At 41.3% G+C, this 21,084-nt stretch overlaps 2 protein-coding genes across 11 annotated transcripts in view; one reads left to right on the top strand and one right to left on the bottom strand.

Annotated features, from left to right (window-relative positions):
• Positions 1–21,084, top strand: part of ALKBH7 (alkB homolog 7) — a 511,499-nt gene that overhangs the window by 180,824 nt on the left and 309,591 nt on the right. The window lies entirely within an intron of this gene.
• The window catches only part of RFX1 (regulatory factor X1), a 156,168-nt gene that overhangs the window by 98,678 nt on the left and 36,406 nt on the right, over positions 1–21,084 (bottom strand). For 8 of the 10 annotated variants that reach the window (XM_042455710.1, XM_042455716.1, XM_042455711.1 and 5 more), the window contains 9 exons: positions 17,263–17,358; positions 15,551–15,646; positions 14,467–14,844; positions 12,633–12,727; positions 5,599–5,980; positions 3,471–3,652; positions 1,526–1,645; positions 1,046–1,161; positions 383–501 (listed from right to left, as the gene is read on the bottom strand). In XM_042455710.1, the coding sequence (XP_042311644.1) occupies positions 383–501; positions 1,046–1,161; positions 1,526–1,645; positions 3,471–3,652; positions 5,599–5,980; positions 12,633–12,727; positions 14,467–14,844; positions 15,551–15,646; positions 17,263–17,358 (1,584 nt within the window). The remainder of the gene's footprint in view (positions 1–382; positions 502–1,045; positions 1,162–1,525; positions 1,646–3,470; positions 3,653–5,598; positions 5,981–12,632; positions 12,728–14,466; positions 14,845–15,550; positions 15,647–17,262; positions 17,359–21,084) is intronic. The other 2 variants (XM_042455713.1, XM_042455718.1) reach the window with 2 other exon arrangements.

Here is a 21,084-nt window from a genome sequence, read left to right as displayed (position 1 = left end):
TTCACATATTCAAGCAATTACAACATTGGCTGCATTTATGTGTTTTGGACAGAAGGCTATGATATTCAAATTGCCCAGAAAAGAAGTTCACCAAAGGGTTTATTTTATTTTAATAAAATAAAATTTAAAAAAAACCTCTAGGGAAAGCATTCAGGGTTAGCCTGATGCTGATTTCACTGATGGGACTTGACCTGGAAGCAGCCAGAGCACCATACATTCTATAGGCATGCATGCATGCTGTACAGGATGACCCAGCAGATGCCTGTCTGCCAAGGGTTCACATAACCTGTTATACTTTTCAGCTGTCTTCTGTAACAGTCATGCTTCCCATGTCACTTGTCTGTGCCCAATTTCCTCTTTTAAATATACTCTTCACACGTACCTCACAATGTTCTCTATAGAGCAACTGGAAAGCTTTCAAATCTTCAGGCCCAATGCCCTCAGGGAGGGCCTTCCCTTGTAGGTCTAACTCTGCAAAGTCAGGCAGGCTGCGAGAGGCATCTGCACAGAGGAAATAGAAGTTGAATTCTGGTCCTAGTGCAGAATCCTACACTTTGTCATCAGTTACTCAAGGTGAAACCAATAGTTTCTTCAGACCAGAACCTGCTTTGTAAGAAACTCAAGTCAGGTAGAGCTACTTCAGAAGAAATAAGGATAATGTGACAGTTGCCAAAAGGTAAAATTTTCCTCTGTGGTCGATAACATTTGGAGATGACTTCCCACAAACAGTGGTCCAACTACATGGAAAATCTCCAGCTGCATATATTTCTGGGACATAGAGGTTCTCCATACATTTGAGCGCAGTCTATTGTATGGCTTGAAGCCATGTTCCCACTGCACAGAAGCTATGTGGGTTATCAATCAAGCTACCCATATCACACACATATGAGCCTCATGGTGCCCATCAAAGAGCCATTTTCTGCAAGCAAGGTGGTCTATGAAACCCACACAGAGAGGTTGGTGGCACATCCCTCTCTGCTGCCAGCTCCCACACCTCAGATAGTCTGAAGCTCCTTAAGATGAAGAAGAGAGTTTCACTTCTTACCCAGGAACTGCTGGTACTGTTGCACTTGGGCACTAATGTCAGACAGTCCAGAAGCCTGCTGCTGACCCACAGCTACTCCATTGGTCATGCCCTCCATCTTCTGAATGGTTTTGAGCCTAAAAGGCAGAGCAGTTTTGGATTAGGGCATATAAGAAAATCAACCACTGGGTGTGAGAAAGGGAAGAGAGCATGCATAATAGCATCAGGATAGGGGCTGGATTGCGTCTTGCCAAAAGTGTGGAAGGTGGAGGAGAAAGAGGTTCCTTAGTGATAATGCACTGCCTGTAAGAAACTAGGGGTATGAGCAGAGGATGGGAACCAAAAGTTCCAGAGATAATCTATGGAGGCTACAATAGTAGATAGAAAATGGTAGAGATCTTAAGAGAGCACAGAGGAACCCAAGAAGCAACCTTATACCAAGTCCAACCAAAGCCTATCCTGTTCACAAAGCTACAAACCCTCCCTTGCACTGTTTCTCACCTCTGCTTCTGGGAAAAGGGCTGTTGCCTCATAGCCAGGTGTTGCTGGTCTTCCATGAGCCGTAGCAGTGGGGAGTTGGCTTTGATGCGTAACCCATAGTAGTGGTATTTGGAATTCCCTCTGGAGGTGAAATAATATGAAAATAATATAAACCAGCATATAAATCCCTTTATCTTCAACAAAACAAGGACTGCTCAAGACTGAGTACTCTTTCACATAGTTACATAGTTAAGACAACATGATGAGATAGCCAGAGGATGGGCTCTTTTACTAGGGGGGAAGAGAGGAGAATGATTGAATTTAAAGTTCAGTTCAAACAAGCTAGATGGCAAGTTGCTCTGATTTATCAAAAGATCCGACCACAATGTCTGTACGACCTTACTCAAACTTTCACTATTCTCCTAGAGTGCCCTCTATAATCTATTTGTTTATTATTTTAGAGTCAAACAAAATATATTTGTTGTTGTATAATTTATGCCTGAATCATAGAGATTAGCCATATAGAAAGTGCTATCTGAAAAGCTCTATTAAATATGTATCCCTGTCAAACAGAAATTACTTAGATGATTGTTCTCTTTTTTGTAATGGTTAATTCTGAAACAAAATTTTATTAAGATTGTTGTGGTTATTGGTCTTATCATGAAGTACCATATTTTCCGGCGTATAAGACGACCTCCAATTTTTCCAGTTAAAATATAGAATTTGGGATATACTCGCCATATAAGACTACTCCTCTTCCAATGCACACCAAATAAAAATTTTAAGAACTTCAGATTTGATTTCAATATGGTAATTTTAATTCAAATGCTTATGACATGCAGGTACTTAGCAGGAAAACTTGTTGTATGCAAAGCCTGCTTGGATTGGTCAGCTCTCCCTGCCTGCCCAGCGCTCCCTGTCTCCAAGACTATCAGAGTGGTAGCACAAACACAGGTCTTTTCTCCATACCCCATGGCCGTTTTTGAGCTCCCCCCACCGTATGTGGTGACCACAGATTCTCCAGTTTGGCTCAGAAGTTTCATCACCTGCCATATCAGACAATCCCCGGCGTATAAGATGACCCCTGATTTTTGAGACAATTTTCCTGGGTTAAAAAGCAGTCTTATACGCCAGAAAATACAGATATATTTTTCCTAGCATCATGTATTATACTTTTTATTTATAGTGATTTGTTAGTTGTTGTTGTTGTGTGCCTTCAAGTAAATTTCAACTTACGACGACTCTATCATAGGGTTTTTGGGGAAACAACACCCAGTGGGTTTCCATGGCTGAATGGAGAACTGAATCCTGATCTCCAGAGTCACAATCCAATGCTCAAACCACTACACCACTCTGACTTGGGTTGTTAATAGCAGCTCTTTATTTTCTTTTTTTAAGAAGTATCCGTGGGCTAATTTGCCTTCTATAAAAATTAAAGAGTTCTCTGAGTGATCATGCCTATCATGGCAAGACATTTATGAATGACAACCATTTTGTGAAAGCAGCCTTGACACTTTCTAGTAGACAGTTCCAAGTATATCCACTAACTTCCCCCTGCCAACATCAAATTAGGAACCCCCGTTTAAAAGTTCCAAAGACAATGTTTGTGAAACCATTTGAACATTCCAAGGCCAACTAGTATTCTCATGTTTAGGGTGAGATTTGAAGCTCTTCAGAACTATTGACTCAACCACAAATGTTTTCCATGATCATGTACAAACCACAAATATTTTCAAACACACATACATACAAAACACCAACATTTCCCCCCCAATGTTTGTTCTAGGGGTAAGTTATCAAGAAGAAAATTCAAAGTAATGTTTTCACCTATTAGAACACCACAAAATGTTTCTGATATAATGCAAGTCAGAAAAAGACAAGCTCCAGGAGTAGGCCTGAGGACTGGTGGACAAGCAACCTCACAGCAAACATATAGATCCCAATAGGAAAGCTCTCTTCTGTTTACCTGGTTCCAAGCCGGCGAGTACGGAGACCCATAAACACCGAACGGATCAGCTTGCCAAAGGATGCTGCATTGACTGGCTCCAGTTTCTGCTCCTGGCAATGCAGGAGGTAATGGCAGTACAAGGTACTGCGGGGAAGGCTCACACCCTCAGCGGTCTCATAGTTATCCAACAGCCACTGGACCTGCCAAGAAACAGGGCTTCACATTACCATTCCTTCCAACTTTCCTGTCAAGCTTTGATGCTTCCCTTTCAATTGGAGTTATTAATTGACAGCATTTAGGCATTTTGCCACAAATCTCCCAATTAACAATTCAAGCACTGCCACATACTTCTGGGTGGCAGATGCCTGTCTTAGGAGCCTTGTGAGAGTTTAGTCCCTGTTCCTGCACCCCAACCCCTTATTGATGCAAAGCAATACATCCATGTGCTTTGCCTCTTTTAAACAAGGAGTGCAGGACTCTTTCTAGGCCTTAGATGGCTTCTGCAATCCCAGTCCTGTTCCATTAACAAAAACAGCACTTTCAGCAACCTCATGAGCGCCACAGGACTTGAAAGACATGAGGGATTGTGTTTTATGCTACTCACTATCATCTTGGTGAGGCGAACTAAGGAATAATAATTAATCTAAAATAAGACACACAGAGGACAGACCGATTTCACAATCTGTCAACTTGATCCAAATTGTCTAGGAAAGAGTGTTGCTACTAGGCGTGCCCTAGAGAGCAAGATATATGAGAGCTCAGGGCTAGAAAATCCAGAAAACTTGCCCTCCCATTACTTAATATGAGATACAATCATTCAGAAAACTTTCCTGCACAAGACAAATTAAGAAAATTTAATTATGCCAGTGTGTTTTGTAGCTATGGAAGTGGTATGGGGAACAGTGTTCCTTGGTATAAAATCTCTCTGTGTCCCTTTCCATGGGACTCAAAACAAATTAATTTGCCTCACGACAACATCACTTTTGATGAGAACTTTGACTGAACCTCCTTCAGTTGGCACATGGAAATCTTTCAAGTTTGCCTAATACATGAGTATATATTAGTCTGACAAAAGCTATGCAAATAATAATAACAATAACAATAATAATAATAATAATAATAATATATTTATTTATACCCCACTCTTCAGGCAAGGCTATCAGAGCGGCTTACAATTTGTTAATTAGACATTTCCATACCCTTGAGTCTGTGACAAATCCTACATCCACATGACCAACACTGTCCACTAAATCAGAGGTGGGCAAAGTGCAACCCTCCAGATGGTCTTGTGCTGCATATCCCAGCATTATCCACCACTGGCTTTGTTGGCTAGGACTGAGAGGAGCTGCAGTACAGCAAGTATCAGATGTGGGAGACCTGACCTGGAAACAGCATTTGTAAAATGACCCTAGATGTCTTTGTGCTTTATAAGCTGAGAATGAGCCTGAAGGACAAAGCAGAACCTAAGAAACTAAAGCAACATTGGGCTACATTAACAGAAGCATAGTGTCCAGGTCGCAGAAAATAATAGGTCTATCTATTCTGCATATCTAGCTGAGATTCTACTTCAAGCAGGTGAAACAAAACTGCCTACACAACTTCTTGTTCCTGTCCCCAACGCAGCAGCTATTAAACCCTGGAGAAGTCCCTCCTGCTGGAATGATCATGGGTGGGGGGTGGGGAAGGGACTCAGAGGAATTAGTCCCAGCTTGGAGAGAAGAAATAAGCATATGCTTACAGATGGAGTGCCCCTCTGTTCTTCCTTTCCATGGGAGCCCAGACTACCTGTGTCTTCCTCATCTAAACTGCCTCCTCCCATCCCTACCAGTAAGAAGTAGCAGTAGCTGGCACTCTCGTCTGAGCTTGACAGATGCTCAGCATATGTGGCAGTTGAACCTTTCAGGGAAAGGTCAATGATGAACAGGCAAAATATCTTCCATATCTTTCACAGAAAGATCATTCGTAGACTCTTTCATACAAATTTGAAAGAAAAAGAAACTCTGAAAAGACCTCAAGGAACCCACACAGTGATGGAAAACCAGTGCACTAAGGGGAGTGCTTGGACTGGCTGCAGAGAGAAGAGAAGTTCCCAAGCCCACCAGATAAACAGCAGCAAGGTAGTGCAGTGGAACACCCAAGTACTTACAGTTGCTGGGGAGGCACGGGTGGTGTGTGAATAGGACTGGCTTGAACTTCCCAGCATATAGCCTCCTTGAATCACGTAGGTCCCTGTGCTGCCACTACTGCTGCTGCCGCCACCTCCTCCACCAGCTGTGCTGCCTCCACCATTGCCGGCACCTCCTCCGCTTCCGCCTCCACTTCCGCCTCCTCCAGCACTGCTGCCTCCACTTGGATTGGCTATGATCTGCCCTCCAGAGACATACATGGGCACTGAGCCACTACTGGCCACTGCCTGGGAGGTTGCTGGGGTGGTGACTTGCGTTGAGGTGCCTTGTGATTCATAGTAGTTTGCTCCAGTGTTCTGTGTGTAGAGAGGGGTCTCCGTGTAGGGATAGGTGTTGGAGCGTCTGAAAGGAAGGAATTCATGTTAGGTATTGGTGCCATCTCACTCTCCATGTGCAAAAACAGCCATTTATTATGGGGCAGTAGAAGTAAATATATAAAAAGCAAAGGACAGGTTGCAGAGCTGCACCTCCTCTCCCCTCCAAGATGTGTTTTTGTTTGTTTGTTTGATAGGTCATATCTAGGATATGTTATCTATGGATCCAGCAAGTAGTGCCCACTCTATGTTTTAGGTTCTTGCTTTCAGAAAATAAGAGAAAGCACCAGTACATTATGGCTTCTTTTGCAGAATACATTCTCTGATTTTCTACAAATCATAAAATTGTAAGCATTGGAACGGACCTCATAGGCCATGGAGAACAATTCCACACTCAATGCAGGAAATCCAGCTAGAGCAACCCCAGCAGATAGCTGTCCAGCCTCATTCTGAAGATATCTAGGGAAAGAGACCCCACCACCTCTCTAGGTAATTGGTTCCATTATTGAACTGCTCTTACTATCAAGAAGTTTCTTCTAATGTTCAATCAAAGTCAACCCTCCTGTAACTTAAAACCATCAGACTTGGTCCCACACTCTGGGGCAGCAGAAAACAAACCTACATTCTACCCTCTGTGACAGTCCCTTTGATATTAATGAGTGTAATCATGTCAGTCGTAGTCTTCTCAATTTTTCTTTAAGACATTAAGGTCTGTGCATGTAGCAGGCCATTAGTCCCACCACCTTTCTACTGAAGATCAAAAAGCTGCACACCTAGAATGTTACAAACCTTTCCATACCAGCTTAAAAACCCATGCAAACATAAGCTGCAGGGGTAGAATAACAAAAGTCCAACTACGATATGCAGATATGGGGAAGCCTATTGTGTTAATATGGGATAGCTACCATGGCCACTGTGAGCACTGTTTCAATAGAAACCTGGGGTTAAGGTTAAATAAATTAAACAGAAAACTTTTATATGATATTTTCTGGATGGTGAACCCATCCGAGCAATGAGCCTCTAGAGTAGTTAAACGACAACAATAAAAATGTGTTGGACTAAATGCAATCAATACAAAAGAAAGAAAGATATACACACACACACGGTGTGCTTCCATAGTGAAAGATGTGCATGATATATCTTGAATAAATAAATGTATGTAGTCTAAACTGGAAGTTTCCTTCAGTGTATATGTAAGGAGTATACATATGTATGTGTGTGCTTGTGTGTATTTTTTTCTGCAAGATCCAAGAACTCAAAGGCAAGTTCAAACCAAGGGCAGGGTTGATCTAGGAACAAAAAAACATACTACAGGAACAAAAAGAAAAAATAGGGTGGTGCAACATACAGCAGTACACAGAAGAGCTATATAAAATTGATGGTAAAATGAATGATACATGGAAGTAAGGACTATACAAAGATGAACTCCAAATTTTAGAAAGAGAAATTGGGAAAAATATATCACCAGGAATAGATTATATTCCAATCAAACAGCTACAATCCACACAAACAATCAACTCTAATGTAAAATACATCAACAAATATGGAAAACAAAACATTGGCCAACAGACTGGAAATGTCAATATATATTCCCATCCACAAAGAAGGAGACACAAAAGACTACAGCAACTATAGGACCATAGCACTCATATCCCACACAAGAAAAATCATGCTTAAAATACTGCAACACAGACTCCAATCACATACGGAGAGAGAAATCCCAGAGGTACAAGCAGGGTTCAAAAAAGGGAGAGGAACTAGCACCAAAGTGCAAATATATGAAGGCTAATGGAGCGCACCAAGGAATTCCAAAAGAAAATCAGAATGTAAACTACAGAAAAGCCTTTGACTGCATAGATCATGAAAAGCTATGGAATGTTCTTAAAGACATGGACATGCCACTACACTTGATAGTTATATACTTAGAACAAGAGGCTACTGTCAGAAGTGACTAGAGAAACAGAATGATTCCCAATTCATGCTGGGGGGGGGGGAGAGAGAGATTGTGTATATATGGTGGTATTATTTTAATGATGTTCGTCACTTTGTCTTAACAAAAAGCGGGATATAAATAAAAGTTTTATTATTATTTTTATTATTATCATGGACAGCCAGAAAGAAAAACAAATGGGTCCTAGAAGAGATCAAGCCTGAACTGTCCCTGGAAACCAAGACGAAAATGAAACTTTGTACTTTGACATGAGAAGGCATGACTCGCTGGAAAAGATGATAATGCTATGAAAGGTAGAAGACAACAAAAAGAAAGGAAAACCACATGCTAGATGGATGGACTCAATCAGGTAGGTCACAGGCCTTAGTTTGCAGGACCTAAGCAAAACAGTGGAGGACAGGGGTTTTTGAAGGTGTCTCATCCAGAGTTGCCCTAAGTCGGGGTTGACTTGAAGGCAGTTAACAACAATAAGCAAAGAACAGGAGACTAATGCAATCTCTCTGTTTTATCCTTTAATGCCATTGCTGGTAGATACCCAATCTCTTCCATTATCACTGAATATGCCAAGTGAGATCACATGCTACAAGCCCATGATAAATGACCTAAGGTCAAAATGGGACTCAGGAACTGGATTCTCAACAGCAGCTAGCAGAAATGCTTGTTACTGTTACTTGCCTTCAAGCCGACTTTGACTTATGGCAATTCTATCATGGGGTTTTCTTGGAAAAATTGTTCAGAGGTTTACCATTGCCTTCATCTGAGGCTGAGACAGTGTGACTTGCCCATGGCTACCCAGTGGATAGCCACAGCAAAACAGAGATTTAAACCCTGGTCTCTCAGAGTCCTAGTTCAATGCTTAGATCACTATACAAAATTGGCTTTCTATCTTTGCAAACACTGATAATAAAAACTGGTCAGATCCTATTGTGTCAAACTACTTGGGCAACAGAGCATAACATGAGTAATGTTTTATACTGTTGTTGAGTTTTGTTTTGTTTTTGGCTACTCACACACTGAGACATTCAAGACCTTTCTGTGGAGGTGAGTGCTTCATTGTGTAAAAGAGGATAATGACAAGCAGCTGTGAGCCCACATTGCTATAACAGTGGAGTATCTCACTCTGTTTGCAATCAATTGGACTTAGCTAATGCCTTTTCTTCTTTGCCAGAAACAAATCAAGAGGTACAGTCCCCATTAAATGAGCAGAGATTTGAACCCTAGTCTTCCAGAGCCCAACACTCAAACTACTACAGTATGCTGGCTCATACGTCTACATTAGTATGTATTCAGTGCTGGATAAAGAAAGGAATGAAGGATCGGGGGAGAATTTAGGCATACTACATAACTTGAGAGACAACACAAGATCAATATGCAAAGAAATTCTGTAGCACCTTTTAGATTTAGGGCCAACATACAGCAGAAATAATCTAGTTTGCAACCACTTTAACTGCTCTGGGTCAGTGCTAGGGAATTTTGGGAAGTGTAGTTGTTGTGACACCAGAGCTCTTTAACAGAGAAGGCTAAATGTCTCACAAAAACCACAGTTCCCACAATTCCCTAGCACTGATCCAGGGCAGCTAATGTAGTCTCAAACTGGATTATTTCTGCAATCTGTTTTGGCCATAACTGTGCAGAAGAAGTTGTAGCATAAGCTTTTGCAGACTTGGTCTATGATGCATGTGAGAAAGTAGACCAAGCCTATGAAAGCTTATGCTACAACTTCTTAGTCTCAAAGTTAGTCTGAAAGGTGCTATAGGATCCTTTTCCATGCTGATATTCCAGACTAACACAGCTGTGCCTCTAAATTCTAAACACAAGCTCAGTAAATCTGTTCAAGAGAGGCCAACTATACCATTGACTTATACATGAGCAAAACCAGGTTTTTAAAACAGCAGTGTCTGGCATGAAGCTGGCAGAGGTGGTACTGATTATGCATTTATGAAGCTGGCAGAGGTGCTATTGATTATGCATTTATGTACTAACATAAATATATACTAACATGGTGTTATGGCTTGAGCACAGAACTTTGACTCTAGAGACCAAGATTCAAATCCCCACTCATTATGGAAACCCTGAGTGACCTTGAGCAAGTCATACTCTTTCAGTTGCTGGAAGGCAAAGGCAAACCCCTTTCTGAACAAATCTTCCCAAGAAACCCTTGTGATAGGTTTGCCTGAGGGTCATGACAAGTCGGAAATGCCTTGAAGGCACACAACAACATACCAGACTAAAATGTAATCTTTTCCAGTTACCTGCTATTTTTTAACAAGTCAATTTGTCATCATTACTTAAATCAACGTGGCCCAAAAGAGGGGAGAGCAGCTAGTTCCATTCCTTGCTTCTGATACATGCTAAGTGCTAATTGGGGTTAAACTTTGTAAAATTTAGGCCCTGGCAAATATAAATAATAGATTCATGATTGAGACACAGAATATAAAACAGAAATTTTTGTGTATTATAGAATGTGTATGTGTGTTACCAAGAGCATAGACACAAACCCTTACAACATTTGTAACACAGACATTCAATTGCCTTTTTAGTCAGTACAATGTTCAGCACTGGGAAACTGACAAACTTTCCACTTGGCACTTAAGACAGTGACAATGGGGAGTTGTGTAAGAACCCACATTCAGTTTAGTTCTTCATGTGTTTGGCCAGTTCTGATGCCTTTCATGCTAAGTTAGACTCTTTTGTCTCTTACACTGCAAATGAATCTTCTGTTCTGCAATTTCCTGTCACAATAATTGGTGCACGTAAGTGTTGTTCCCTTCAATATTATTTCAGCAATTTATTGATTCCAGAGTTGCAGCGACCTTCATCTTCCAACAGAAACAGTGAAAAGTTCAGTGTCACCTCAAAGGTGGACAAACTAATCCTATCAGATGGGGCAGGAAGGAGTGAAGTGGACCCAACGTCCTAACTCCAAAACTCAATTGGCCCCAACAGTAAGACAAGCTCTCTATATGTTCTGTGTAAGGAGTGAACTTGCTTCCTCTCTTCCCTGTTTTCCAACATTTATTCATCCATAGAAAAAACACTTGCTAGCTTGAAAGTACTGAAGCAAGGCATAACCCAACACATATGGCCATTGGAATAAAATCTGGCTTGGCCACAACAAAAATCATGGCCTGTTACAGACTGCCAAAATAAAGCTGCTTCGGGTCAACTCTGGATCAGCAGCAGCATGCCGCTTTTGGCCCGTCTGTCTCGGCCCATGAAATCATTGAAAAGTGCATAATCCAGCAGGGAGAAAGCTTTTGAAATGATTTATTCTGTGCTTGAGCACAAAAGGTGAACACTTACGTCCCAGCTTGCTAGAACCATCTTGAAGGACATCTGATTTATGACACAGTTATTCACAGTGGCCTGTTACAGACTGCCAAAATAAAGCTGCTTCGGGTCTCTTTGGAGATATGCTATTTAAATGATGCATGGTCCTAAGAGTTGGATGCACCAAAGCTGCACTCCAGCGCTTAGGAATGGAGTGTGGCTTTGGTGCGACCTCCAAACTCTTAGGACCCATGCATCATTTAAATAGCATATCTCCAAAGAGACCCGAAGCAGCTTTATTTTGGCAGTCTGTAACAGGCCACTGTGAATAACTGTGTCATAAATCAGATGTCCTTCAAGATGTGGTTCTAGCAAGCTGGGACGTAAGTGTTCACCTTTTAGTGCTCAAGCACAAGAATAAATCATTTCAAAAGCTTTCTCCCTGCTGGGATTATGCACTTTTCAATGATTTCATGGGCCCGAGACAGACGGGCCAAAAGCAGCATGCTGCTGCTGATACCAGAGTTGCTCTGGATTCCTAGCACGTCACGGCAGTGGCCTAATAGCGGCCTCCCGTCCATACGGGGCCGCCATCTCGATGTAAGCGATGCACAGCATACCGACATTGTTGCACGTTGCTTATGTTCCCGGTGTGCCAATGGAGCACTCATTATGTGTGCTGGTCGCCTTAGAAAGAACCTGCTTTTCGCAGGTTATTTTTACTCCAGAAGGATGCCATGCGGTTTGGCTGCTGTGGCATCCCTCCGGAGTTAAAACAGGAGCATCCTGTACGCCGTTTTCGGGCAGTCTGTCGAGCTCCACAGTTCCAAGGCTTTTATTTTTTGAGGAAAAAAATTGTTTGCAAAACTGGGTTTTGCACAAAACCAACATTTTTATGAAAAAACCCAGTAGTGTGAAACCTACTGAAAACCAACTGCTGAATGGTGAGTCAACACTTATATAAATTCCACTAATTCGAAAGATGTTTAAGTTATGCTATACAGTATCTGAATTATGTTATATTTTTCCAGAGAATAGCAAGATTATCTAAGAGATATATTTTGAAGAAATGGAATTGTATAATACAAAATGAAAATGTTAAATTTTATTGTCAATAAAGATATTCAAATAAATAAATTCCACTAATTCAGCAGGTCTACTTTTGTTGGGATGGCCAATAGGATTCAGGTCCATATATCCATACAAAGTTCATTGTTTTCTGTTTTAAAAAGGTTTGGGGTTTTTGCATATAAAGCCACCTTTTTTTTTTTGTGAACAAAGGGATTTCTCTTGCAAGATATTCATTCTCGTCAAGGACAACAAAAATTGTGAACATTTTTTACATCTCGATTGTCAACCTGAACCCAACTGTTGTGGATTCAGCCCTTAGGGAAGCAAATGTAAAGTTAAATAAAGTATAGGTAAATAAAAAGTTTCCAAATCTCAAACCAGTACTCACATGGTACTTGCTGTGTAGCTGGCATCTCCTCCTTCCACATACTGCACCTGGTTAGGATAGACATGCTGGACAGGTACTTGCTGGAGCTGCTGGACCTAAGGGAGCAGGAAGCAGCAAAGAGACGAAAGGAAAATGGATGTGAGATAGAAAGGGCCAAGCTTACTGTGCTCCAGTTTTGTCCTTCAAAAAGGTTGCTTTTAGGGAAGAAGTGAGGATCTCCAAATGTCTTTGGATTCAAATCCCTACTGGTGCCAGTCAGCATGACTATAAGTCAGGGAATGATTGGAGTTGTAGTTAAACATTTGGAGAACCTCAGGTTCCTTACCCCTTATAGAAAAGGCCACATTTCTAACCTACAGTACATCTAGTCAATGGTTAACTCTACTTGTCCATGGATTTCATTTTTCTGTATGTTGAACCTTGCACTAAGCTATTAGGGTCCAGTAACAACAAAAATGCACAAAACCTTTAGAATTTTTTTTTCTGTTGACTAAAGATTTCTCCAGAAGTCAAAGGCTCATTGAGGAAGGAGTTTCTGCTGGGCAGGACAGATTTATTTAGGATGCCATCTAGAGTGGTAGGGTACCAACCTGCATAAAATATGCACAGTCCTTAAGGGCACATCTAAACACTATATTTTTACAGGTATATCCAAAGTGTTTTAAATGTACATCTAAACTAGTAAAATGTACATCTAAAACAAGCAAACCTGGAAATATGTACATCATATAAATATGCTTGTATAGAAACTCTAACTGGCTCCAGCTGCTTGCTAGATTTTAGACCTCTGTTTTTCCAGAATTCCAAAACCAAAACTTGGAAAAGAGAGGCCCTCCTTTGCAGACAGGCTGTCTCCATCCATAGAGGGAAATGAAAACAACAATGAGGTAGTGCTCATCCCCACTTGTTTTCTCACATGTATAGCTTACACATAAAGTGAACACTCAACAGGTCTAATGATAGCACAGTATTGCAATATACATTTACTCCTCTTACAGGAGTCAGCTCCTTACAATTCTGAGGTAATCTACAGAACATTTAGCTCCCACATCTGTTAAAACAGGAGTCAACCCTGGCCTAAAAAGCTGTATCTATTCTAGTCTTGGGCAACAAAATCCCAAGTAGCTCTCAAGCAGTTATCATTGCAAATATTGAGCTTAACTTGTTGTTCTGTGCCTTCACGTTGTTTCCAACTTATAGCGATCCTAAGGCAACCCTATTGTGTGGTTTTCTTGGCAAGATTTGTTCAGAGGAGGCTTGCCATTGCTTTTCCTGGAGGCTGAGAGCATGTGAGCTGCCCAAGGTCACCCAGTGGGTATCATGGCCAAGTGGGGAATTGAACCCCAGTCTCCAGAGTTGCAAGTTCGACACTCAATCACTACACCACACTGGCTCTCCCTCATTCATAATCTCAGGAAACATGACCTGAGATCCTAGACACCTGTGACAAACTTCTGATCTATCTCCCAAGTGCTGAAAGCCCACTCCTCCCCCTAATTTAATATTGTTACTAAACCATATATGCTTCCCACAGGCCCCAGTCTCTCCAAGACTTCCATATTTACCACTGACCTAAGGAAACTAGAGCAAAATCAATCCCAGTACTGAAGAGGTCCAAGAATTTCAATTCCTCTGGCAGGATGCGGGGAAGAAAGTGTTCGCTCTGCCACCACTGATTAAGTGGGGGAGTCATATCTGAGGAAAAGGAAGGGAGGAAAGGGAGCTTGGAGGAAGGCAATGGTGCCAGCTAGCTCTGCTATCTGCCTCCACAAGAATTGAAATGCCCAGAGCTTGCTATTCTTGGATCTCACTGGGTGCCTTTTTCAGGACCTACTTTAAGCGCTGTTGCTGCTGTTCCAAACACTAGCACCTGAGGGACTCTCTGAATCTTGACTCTCTGATCAGGGCTGGAGTGATGAGAGGAGAGGAATGGTAGCTGCTCTATCACCACCTTCTGTTGTGGCAGGAGGAGCGGCTGAGGAAGCATGCGGACCAGCTCCACCCACTGCTCCGAGGCGGAATCTAAGGAGTGCATGTAGTGGAGCCTGTGCTCTGGGCTGGACAAACAGCAACTGGCCAGCTGGGGTGCACTGCTGCTGATGCGATTGCCATTGCTGCTGCTGCTGCACTCTAGGGAGAAACCTTGCTGTACTCCTTGTTGCTCCTGCTGCTGCGACTGCTGACTGCTCTTAGAAGGGCCACTGTCTGTGCTCTATATAATAAACAGAAAGACTGAAGAAATCAGAGCTAATGGATTAGAAACCAACAAATTCCCTGTTGGAAACGTGGAGGCTGAGAGCAGAGACTCCCTGCATTCTGGCTGTTCTGCACTGTATTTAATAAGCCAACCGCATTCTGCAAAGCAAGCTAAGGAGAGATGTTATAAAGCAAGAAAATGTCCAAGATGAGAATCTTTCCCTCATTTCAAGGTCTGAGGGTGTGAATGGTCATAATCAGAGCTGAGGAGGAAAAAATGTATAAGAGAAGGGGAATACTGGGTGACAGCTAGCCACATCCACAAGGAAAAGGGGGCGGGTATGGGGGTGACCTCTGGAAGTCCTGGATTGGGAAGATGTCATCTGGAAGTCCTGGATTGAGATGATGACTTAAAAGGGCTTATGCTGTGAGTATCCCTGCAAGGGAGGAATTTAAGACAGGAAGGGGAGTAATGGTCTTAAAAGCAAGGGTGGGGAATCTCTAAATGTTGCTAAATTCAAACTCCCATCAGCCTCAGCCTCAGCTAGCATGGCCAACTGCTAGAGGGATTTAGATTTCCTCACCCTTACTTTAATGTCTCTGATATCAGACAGCAATCCCAGGGAATGCCAGGCCTAGCTAAGCTTCTCCATGATTAGACCATGATTTGCAGGAACTGCAAATGAAAGGTGGGCAAGTGAGCAACAGATAAAGATGCTTACCTCTTGAGTGACATGAACCTGTTGAAGTCCTTGCACTGCAAGTTGTTGCACTGCACCAGCTTTGGGAGCGGAGGGAGTTGTCTGCACAACAGATCTCTGCAGAGTGAAACAAATCAGAACCCATCAGTGCCTTTTGGGAGGCAGAAAAGAGAAAAGGGCTTTTCCCCCCCAGGAAGAGCTGTGCCCTAACTTGGGATGGGGCAAGGGGCACATAGGACAACACACCCTCACTTTTGCTAATAGTTTGCCAAAGAAAATAAAACAGATCCTGTTCATTTTCTGGCAATTAGGGACTTCTTTTTTATGGTCTCCAATCTAGCCTTTGAGAGGCACAAGTTTCAGAGAAAGAGGTAACCCATCCTCAGGATAGGATAAAGGACTACTTTGAAAGGATAAGGTCCTACCCAACTCTCCCACGTCTAAATTTTGCTAACTATCTTGATCAGGCTGTCCATGGGGTTTTCTTCTTAAAAATTCCAAAAGACCACCATAAGCCTAAGTAGATTAGATCCTTCTTTTTCCTATGATGTTCTCCTTGCAAAACCAGGAGAAGAAACAGCAATTGCCAAGTACTGAGCTGTCTCTCTTATCTCACAGAAGTTGTGAACATTTTTATTTATGACAGTAACAGAGTATTTATAAATTCTAAGACCAAAATATGTCACTTTCCCAAAAGTTGTGAGCTTTCAACTTTGTTCCACCCAATATACATATCATGTCAGCATATGTCCACTACCTGTGCTGTCCTCATCAACTGGGCTAATGGAGACAAGTTTCTTCAAATTCATTTCCTACTTCAAGGGGTAAACTAATAAGTTCCACATAACTTGACTGTGAGTAAATAGAAGACTCCATTCCAATAGGAAATCTATTCAAATCTAAGGAAAATCAAAAGGACCACTTGCTAGCAAAAGTGATTTTATAAAGTTAAGATACTATCCACTTTCAATAAGTGGAAAAAAATACTCCAGATGAATAGCATAAAGCAAGATAAATAAGATTAGAATCCTTCACATGCTAACATGAGGATTAATTCTTATCAGATGTGTGTGTATATGTGTGTATACACACAGTGTGCAAAATAATTATCTAACCTGTTCTGGAGAGGAAGAAAGGGATGCAAAAATTACTGTACTCACAAAAATGTTCTATAATAATAATATTTTGTTTGGACATTCAAAATATATTACAAATAAATCAATGTTATACACTGTCATACCTCTAATTCTCACAAAGAAAAGCCCTAATTTCTGAATAACAGATATACAAAAACCCACACCTTCTGGATCAACAATCAAAACAACAGAATGTTTCGCAAAAACACATTCAATAATAGTGAAACAAGAACTATAAGCACATAAAAGCTTCCACTTGTAGCAATGTAAAATGAAGCAAGAATAAGCCACAGTCTAGCATATGCTCATACATCTATTGGGAGTTACACAAATCTGGATGAGAGTGAGAAAACTCAACAACAAAATAAAATGAGACTGTTGTGTAGCACAGAACAACTGTCACCCAAATACCAAAATGAGTGGCTAGTTGAAAGGCAATAAATATTCCTTGGAGCTATTCAAAATTGTTAGCAGATGGTGATTTGAAAACCCAAGGTGACACCTGAACAGACTTGAGCTCTTTTCACCCCTAAATCTGGTTGTGTTACTGGGACTGGGGGAGTGACTGCTTGTCTGTTGCAAGAAAACATACAGCACCTCTTGTGCAACAGGCACTTGCTGGACTCCGTGGACCTGGAGCTGCTGTACTTGTCCCGGTTTAGCGGCAGAGCTGCTGTTCTGGACAGGGGAGTGCTGAAAGGCAAGGAGTAGGACTTTACCCTCTGAGTATGGGCAGAGGAGAAAGGCACAATGGAACCTTTTTCACAATTCATGCTCACTTAGCTTGAAATCTCACAGGTCCCTCCCTCCCAGTCATGGAGCAATCTCCATTTCAGAATTATATCTATATGCCATCACTAGCTGTTTAATTAACATTTCGATCATTAAAGAAAAGGAAGGGGTTTCTGTTGTTGTTTTACAGCACGTCGGGAAAAATGCTAATGAAGTAAGAAGCAGCCTCTTGTATACCAGATTCCAGATCTTTTGCTTAAGTCTGGTGACTCAAAAATCAGAAACCAGTATTTTGGGAAACCTACATCTCTATCCATCCCATATACAGACTCAAGTTCTATTAATGTGTTTATTTATGATGAACATACAAAACAGAATGGTCCTTCAGACAACACAGAGAAACCAGTGGCTGAGCATTATGGTCTTCCAGGACATTAGATGTCCAACCATCTTATTTAAATAATATGATGCAAAGGATACTTAAGTGACAGAATTCAGCATTGCTAAATGAACATCATTAACAAGATTGCTACATTAACAAGACAACTACAGCACCTCATGATCTGAATCAAAATACTTGGTAACTAAAAATGTAAAACAAATCAAGAGTCCCAAATGGCACCTTCAAGACTATCAATTAATATGTTAGCTTGATAGATATCAATGAATTCTGTAATATGTATACAGTCAGCCCATAGATTCTTCATCCATAGATCCAACCATCCGCAGCTTGAAAATATTCAAAACAAATATAAATTCCACAAAGGAAAACCTGATTTTGCTATTTTATACAAGGAGTACCATTTTACTATGCCACTGTATTTAATGGGGGTCCAGGAACCAAACCCCAGCAGATACCAAGAGCCCATTGTATTAATTCCAAAACATAGATGTTTATCACACTATGCTCTTAAAGAGCTACTATTCCAGTGTGACTCCTCTAGCAGCCTCCTGTTGCATGCTGGGATTGGCAGTTTTAAGGAGCTGAACTTCTCTGCCTGAGAATTCTAAATACCCCTCCTTAAAACTGCCAATCCCAGCATGCAACAGGAGGCAGCTAGAGAAGTCACACTGGAATAGTACCTCTTTAAGAGCTCGTCTGATAAACACCATAGTTTGCTTATTGTGGCAGAATAACTGGACACCTTAAATATATTCATGTATTCATTTATGGGCTGGGGAAATAAAGTCACAAAATGAAATAACTAATTAAACAAATTCATTCTGAAAGTAGAGGTGCATGTTGAGTCTCTCTTATCCAAAATGCTTAGGGCTAGAAGTGGTGATTCCAGCTCAGACATCAGAAGGGCTGCCAGACCCAGAAAAACCCAGAGGAGTGAAGACAAGCAATCATGGAAAGGGAAGGTATTTTTTACCACGCATCAAAGGAATCGTAGACAGAATAGGGAAAATGGTGAGGAAACACAACCTTTCAAACTGACCAAGAAAACCCAGCAAATGCTATACTCAACGAAGAGGTGGGTGGCCTCTCATAGCCGCAGGAGTTTACCATATACCATGCAGCTGCGGACAAGTCTATATAGGGACCACCAAATGCAGTGTCCAAACATAAATCAAGGAACATGAGAGAAACTGCAGACTGGGCCAACCAGAAAAATCAGAAGTAGCAGAACACATTATAAACCATCTTGGGCACAAAATGTTGTTTGAAAACATCGAAATTCTGGACCATGCCAATAACTATCAGGTCAGAATGCACAGAAAAGCCACTGAAATCCACAAACACTTGGACAACTTCAACGAACATGGAGCAATAGATTCAAACTAAAGGAAAAGAGATTCCACCTAAACATTAGGAAGAACGTCCTGATGGTAACATCTCTTGGACAGTGGAATATGCTGCAGAAGTGTCTCTTTCTTTGGCCATTTGTTGGGAGTGCTTTGATTCTGTCTTCCTGCATGGCAGGGGTTTGGACTGAATGGCCACTGTGGTCTCTTCCAACTCTAGGATTCTATGCTTCTAAGTCCACTATCCTTGTGGAGGGGCACAGCTGTTATAATCCTGCATGTTAATAGGAAATGACTTGATGTTTAAAAAATGCAATCAATTTGAGTCAGCAAGACAAGAAGGTGTTCACTAGTCTAGGTATATTGAATCCTTCTGGTCTGGTACTTAATCTGAATAACAACATAGATGAGAATCAATTTTTGTTGGTAGGAGATAAATACCAACCCAGGACTCTATTCAAGCCAGAACAAATGGAATCAAGAACAGGCATACCTCAGTTAACAAAATCTCTGACAAAGAAGCTTCTTTTTACAAAGTCTTTGTAAGCCCACCCAGAACTCCTTTTCCTCCTTGTTTTCTGTATAGCTGGACCCTTTAAGCAGTATTCACATTGGTGGTGAAGGGCTGGGGAAACAGCAGGCAAGGTAAACAACAGCTGCCTCCAGAATTCCTAGGCAAATATGAACAGCAAAACAGAACAGAGAGGAGAGTGAATAAGCTCATCTCACTAGCTACCCCCAGCATGTTAAAAAAGCATAGACCACCAAAATGATGGTCAATATTTGGCCACCAAAATGGAAAACATTAAAAAGTGGAGGCTTGGGAAAGAAAAAGTAATCCCTGTATGCATTTTGGAAGAAGCCTTCAAATCATAGAATCATAGAGTTGGAAGAGACCTCAAGAGCCATCAAGTCCAATGGCCTGCCATGCAGGAAATCACAATCAAAGTATCTCCAACAGATGGCCATCCAGTCTCTGTTTAAAGACCTCCAAGGAAGGAGACTCCACTACACTCCGAGGGAGTTTGTTCCACTGTCGAACAGCCCTTACTGTCAGGAAGTTCCTCCTAATGTTGAGGTGGAATCTCTTTTCCTGGTCTCCAGAAGGTTTTGTTTCCTTACGGAAGGCTTACCAGATCTGATTGTTTCATGTCATCCTAATGCCATCCAAGGGAATAATCTGGGATCAGGATGATCTGAGAAGAGCTTTTAAAATTAAAATAAGCAACTATTATAACCTGTGAAAAATGAGATTCTTGGAAGAAAATAGATTCTTGGAAGTCCTATGAGGTTCTGCAGAATCGATTTCTATGTGCTATTTTGTTGTTTGCATTTGCATGTACAAATTGTTAGGACTGGATGAAAAGTTTCTGAAACATGCTTCTGATACCAAATGTCCCATTAAAGAATTAATGTTCAGGAACACATCTACTTTGTTAACTGAGGTATACCTGTATGTCAGTAAACGAAGTGTAATTATTTCTATAGGTGATATTCTATAGACTGAATACCAGCTGATTTATCAACAACATTAGGGGCTTCTTGGTTTCACATTATAGCATCATATTCACTCTCAGTTTATTGAATTATACTTGTGCTAACAGGATGAGTTCCTTCATTTTCCCCCTCATTTTGCCCTTTTCCCTATTTAATATCTGTGTCTGCCAAATGCATCTACCTCATGAACCTAGTAAGATACCCCTTTATTTCTTAAAGCTGATGTTTGCAACAAACTGGCCTGGTTAAATATACAGGGCTCTTTTGAATTCCAGTCCAATGGCCTTTTTCCCCACTTAAACCAAAGATGGAAATTGCTGGCTTGTTAGCGAAATTCTTTCTAAGTTATATTAACAGACAAAACAGACCACAATGACCACCAGAGTTCTCGGCACAGCCATACAAAGTGCTGGCCCTTAGCTGGAATCAGAGCATGGGTCC

Source organism: Sceloporus undulatus, chromosome 2, assembly GCF_019175285.1.
Source record: "Sceloporus undulatus isolate JIND9_A2432 ecotype Alabama chromosome 2, SceUnd_v1.1, whole genome shotgun sequence".
Classification (NCBI taxonomy): Eukaryota; Metazoa; Chordata; class Lepidosauria; order Squamata; family Phrynosomatidae; genus Sceloporus; species Sceloporus undulatus.
Note: the sequence above shows the minus strand (reverse complement) of the source record. Positions and strands in the feature narration are given on the sequence as shown.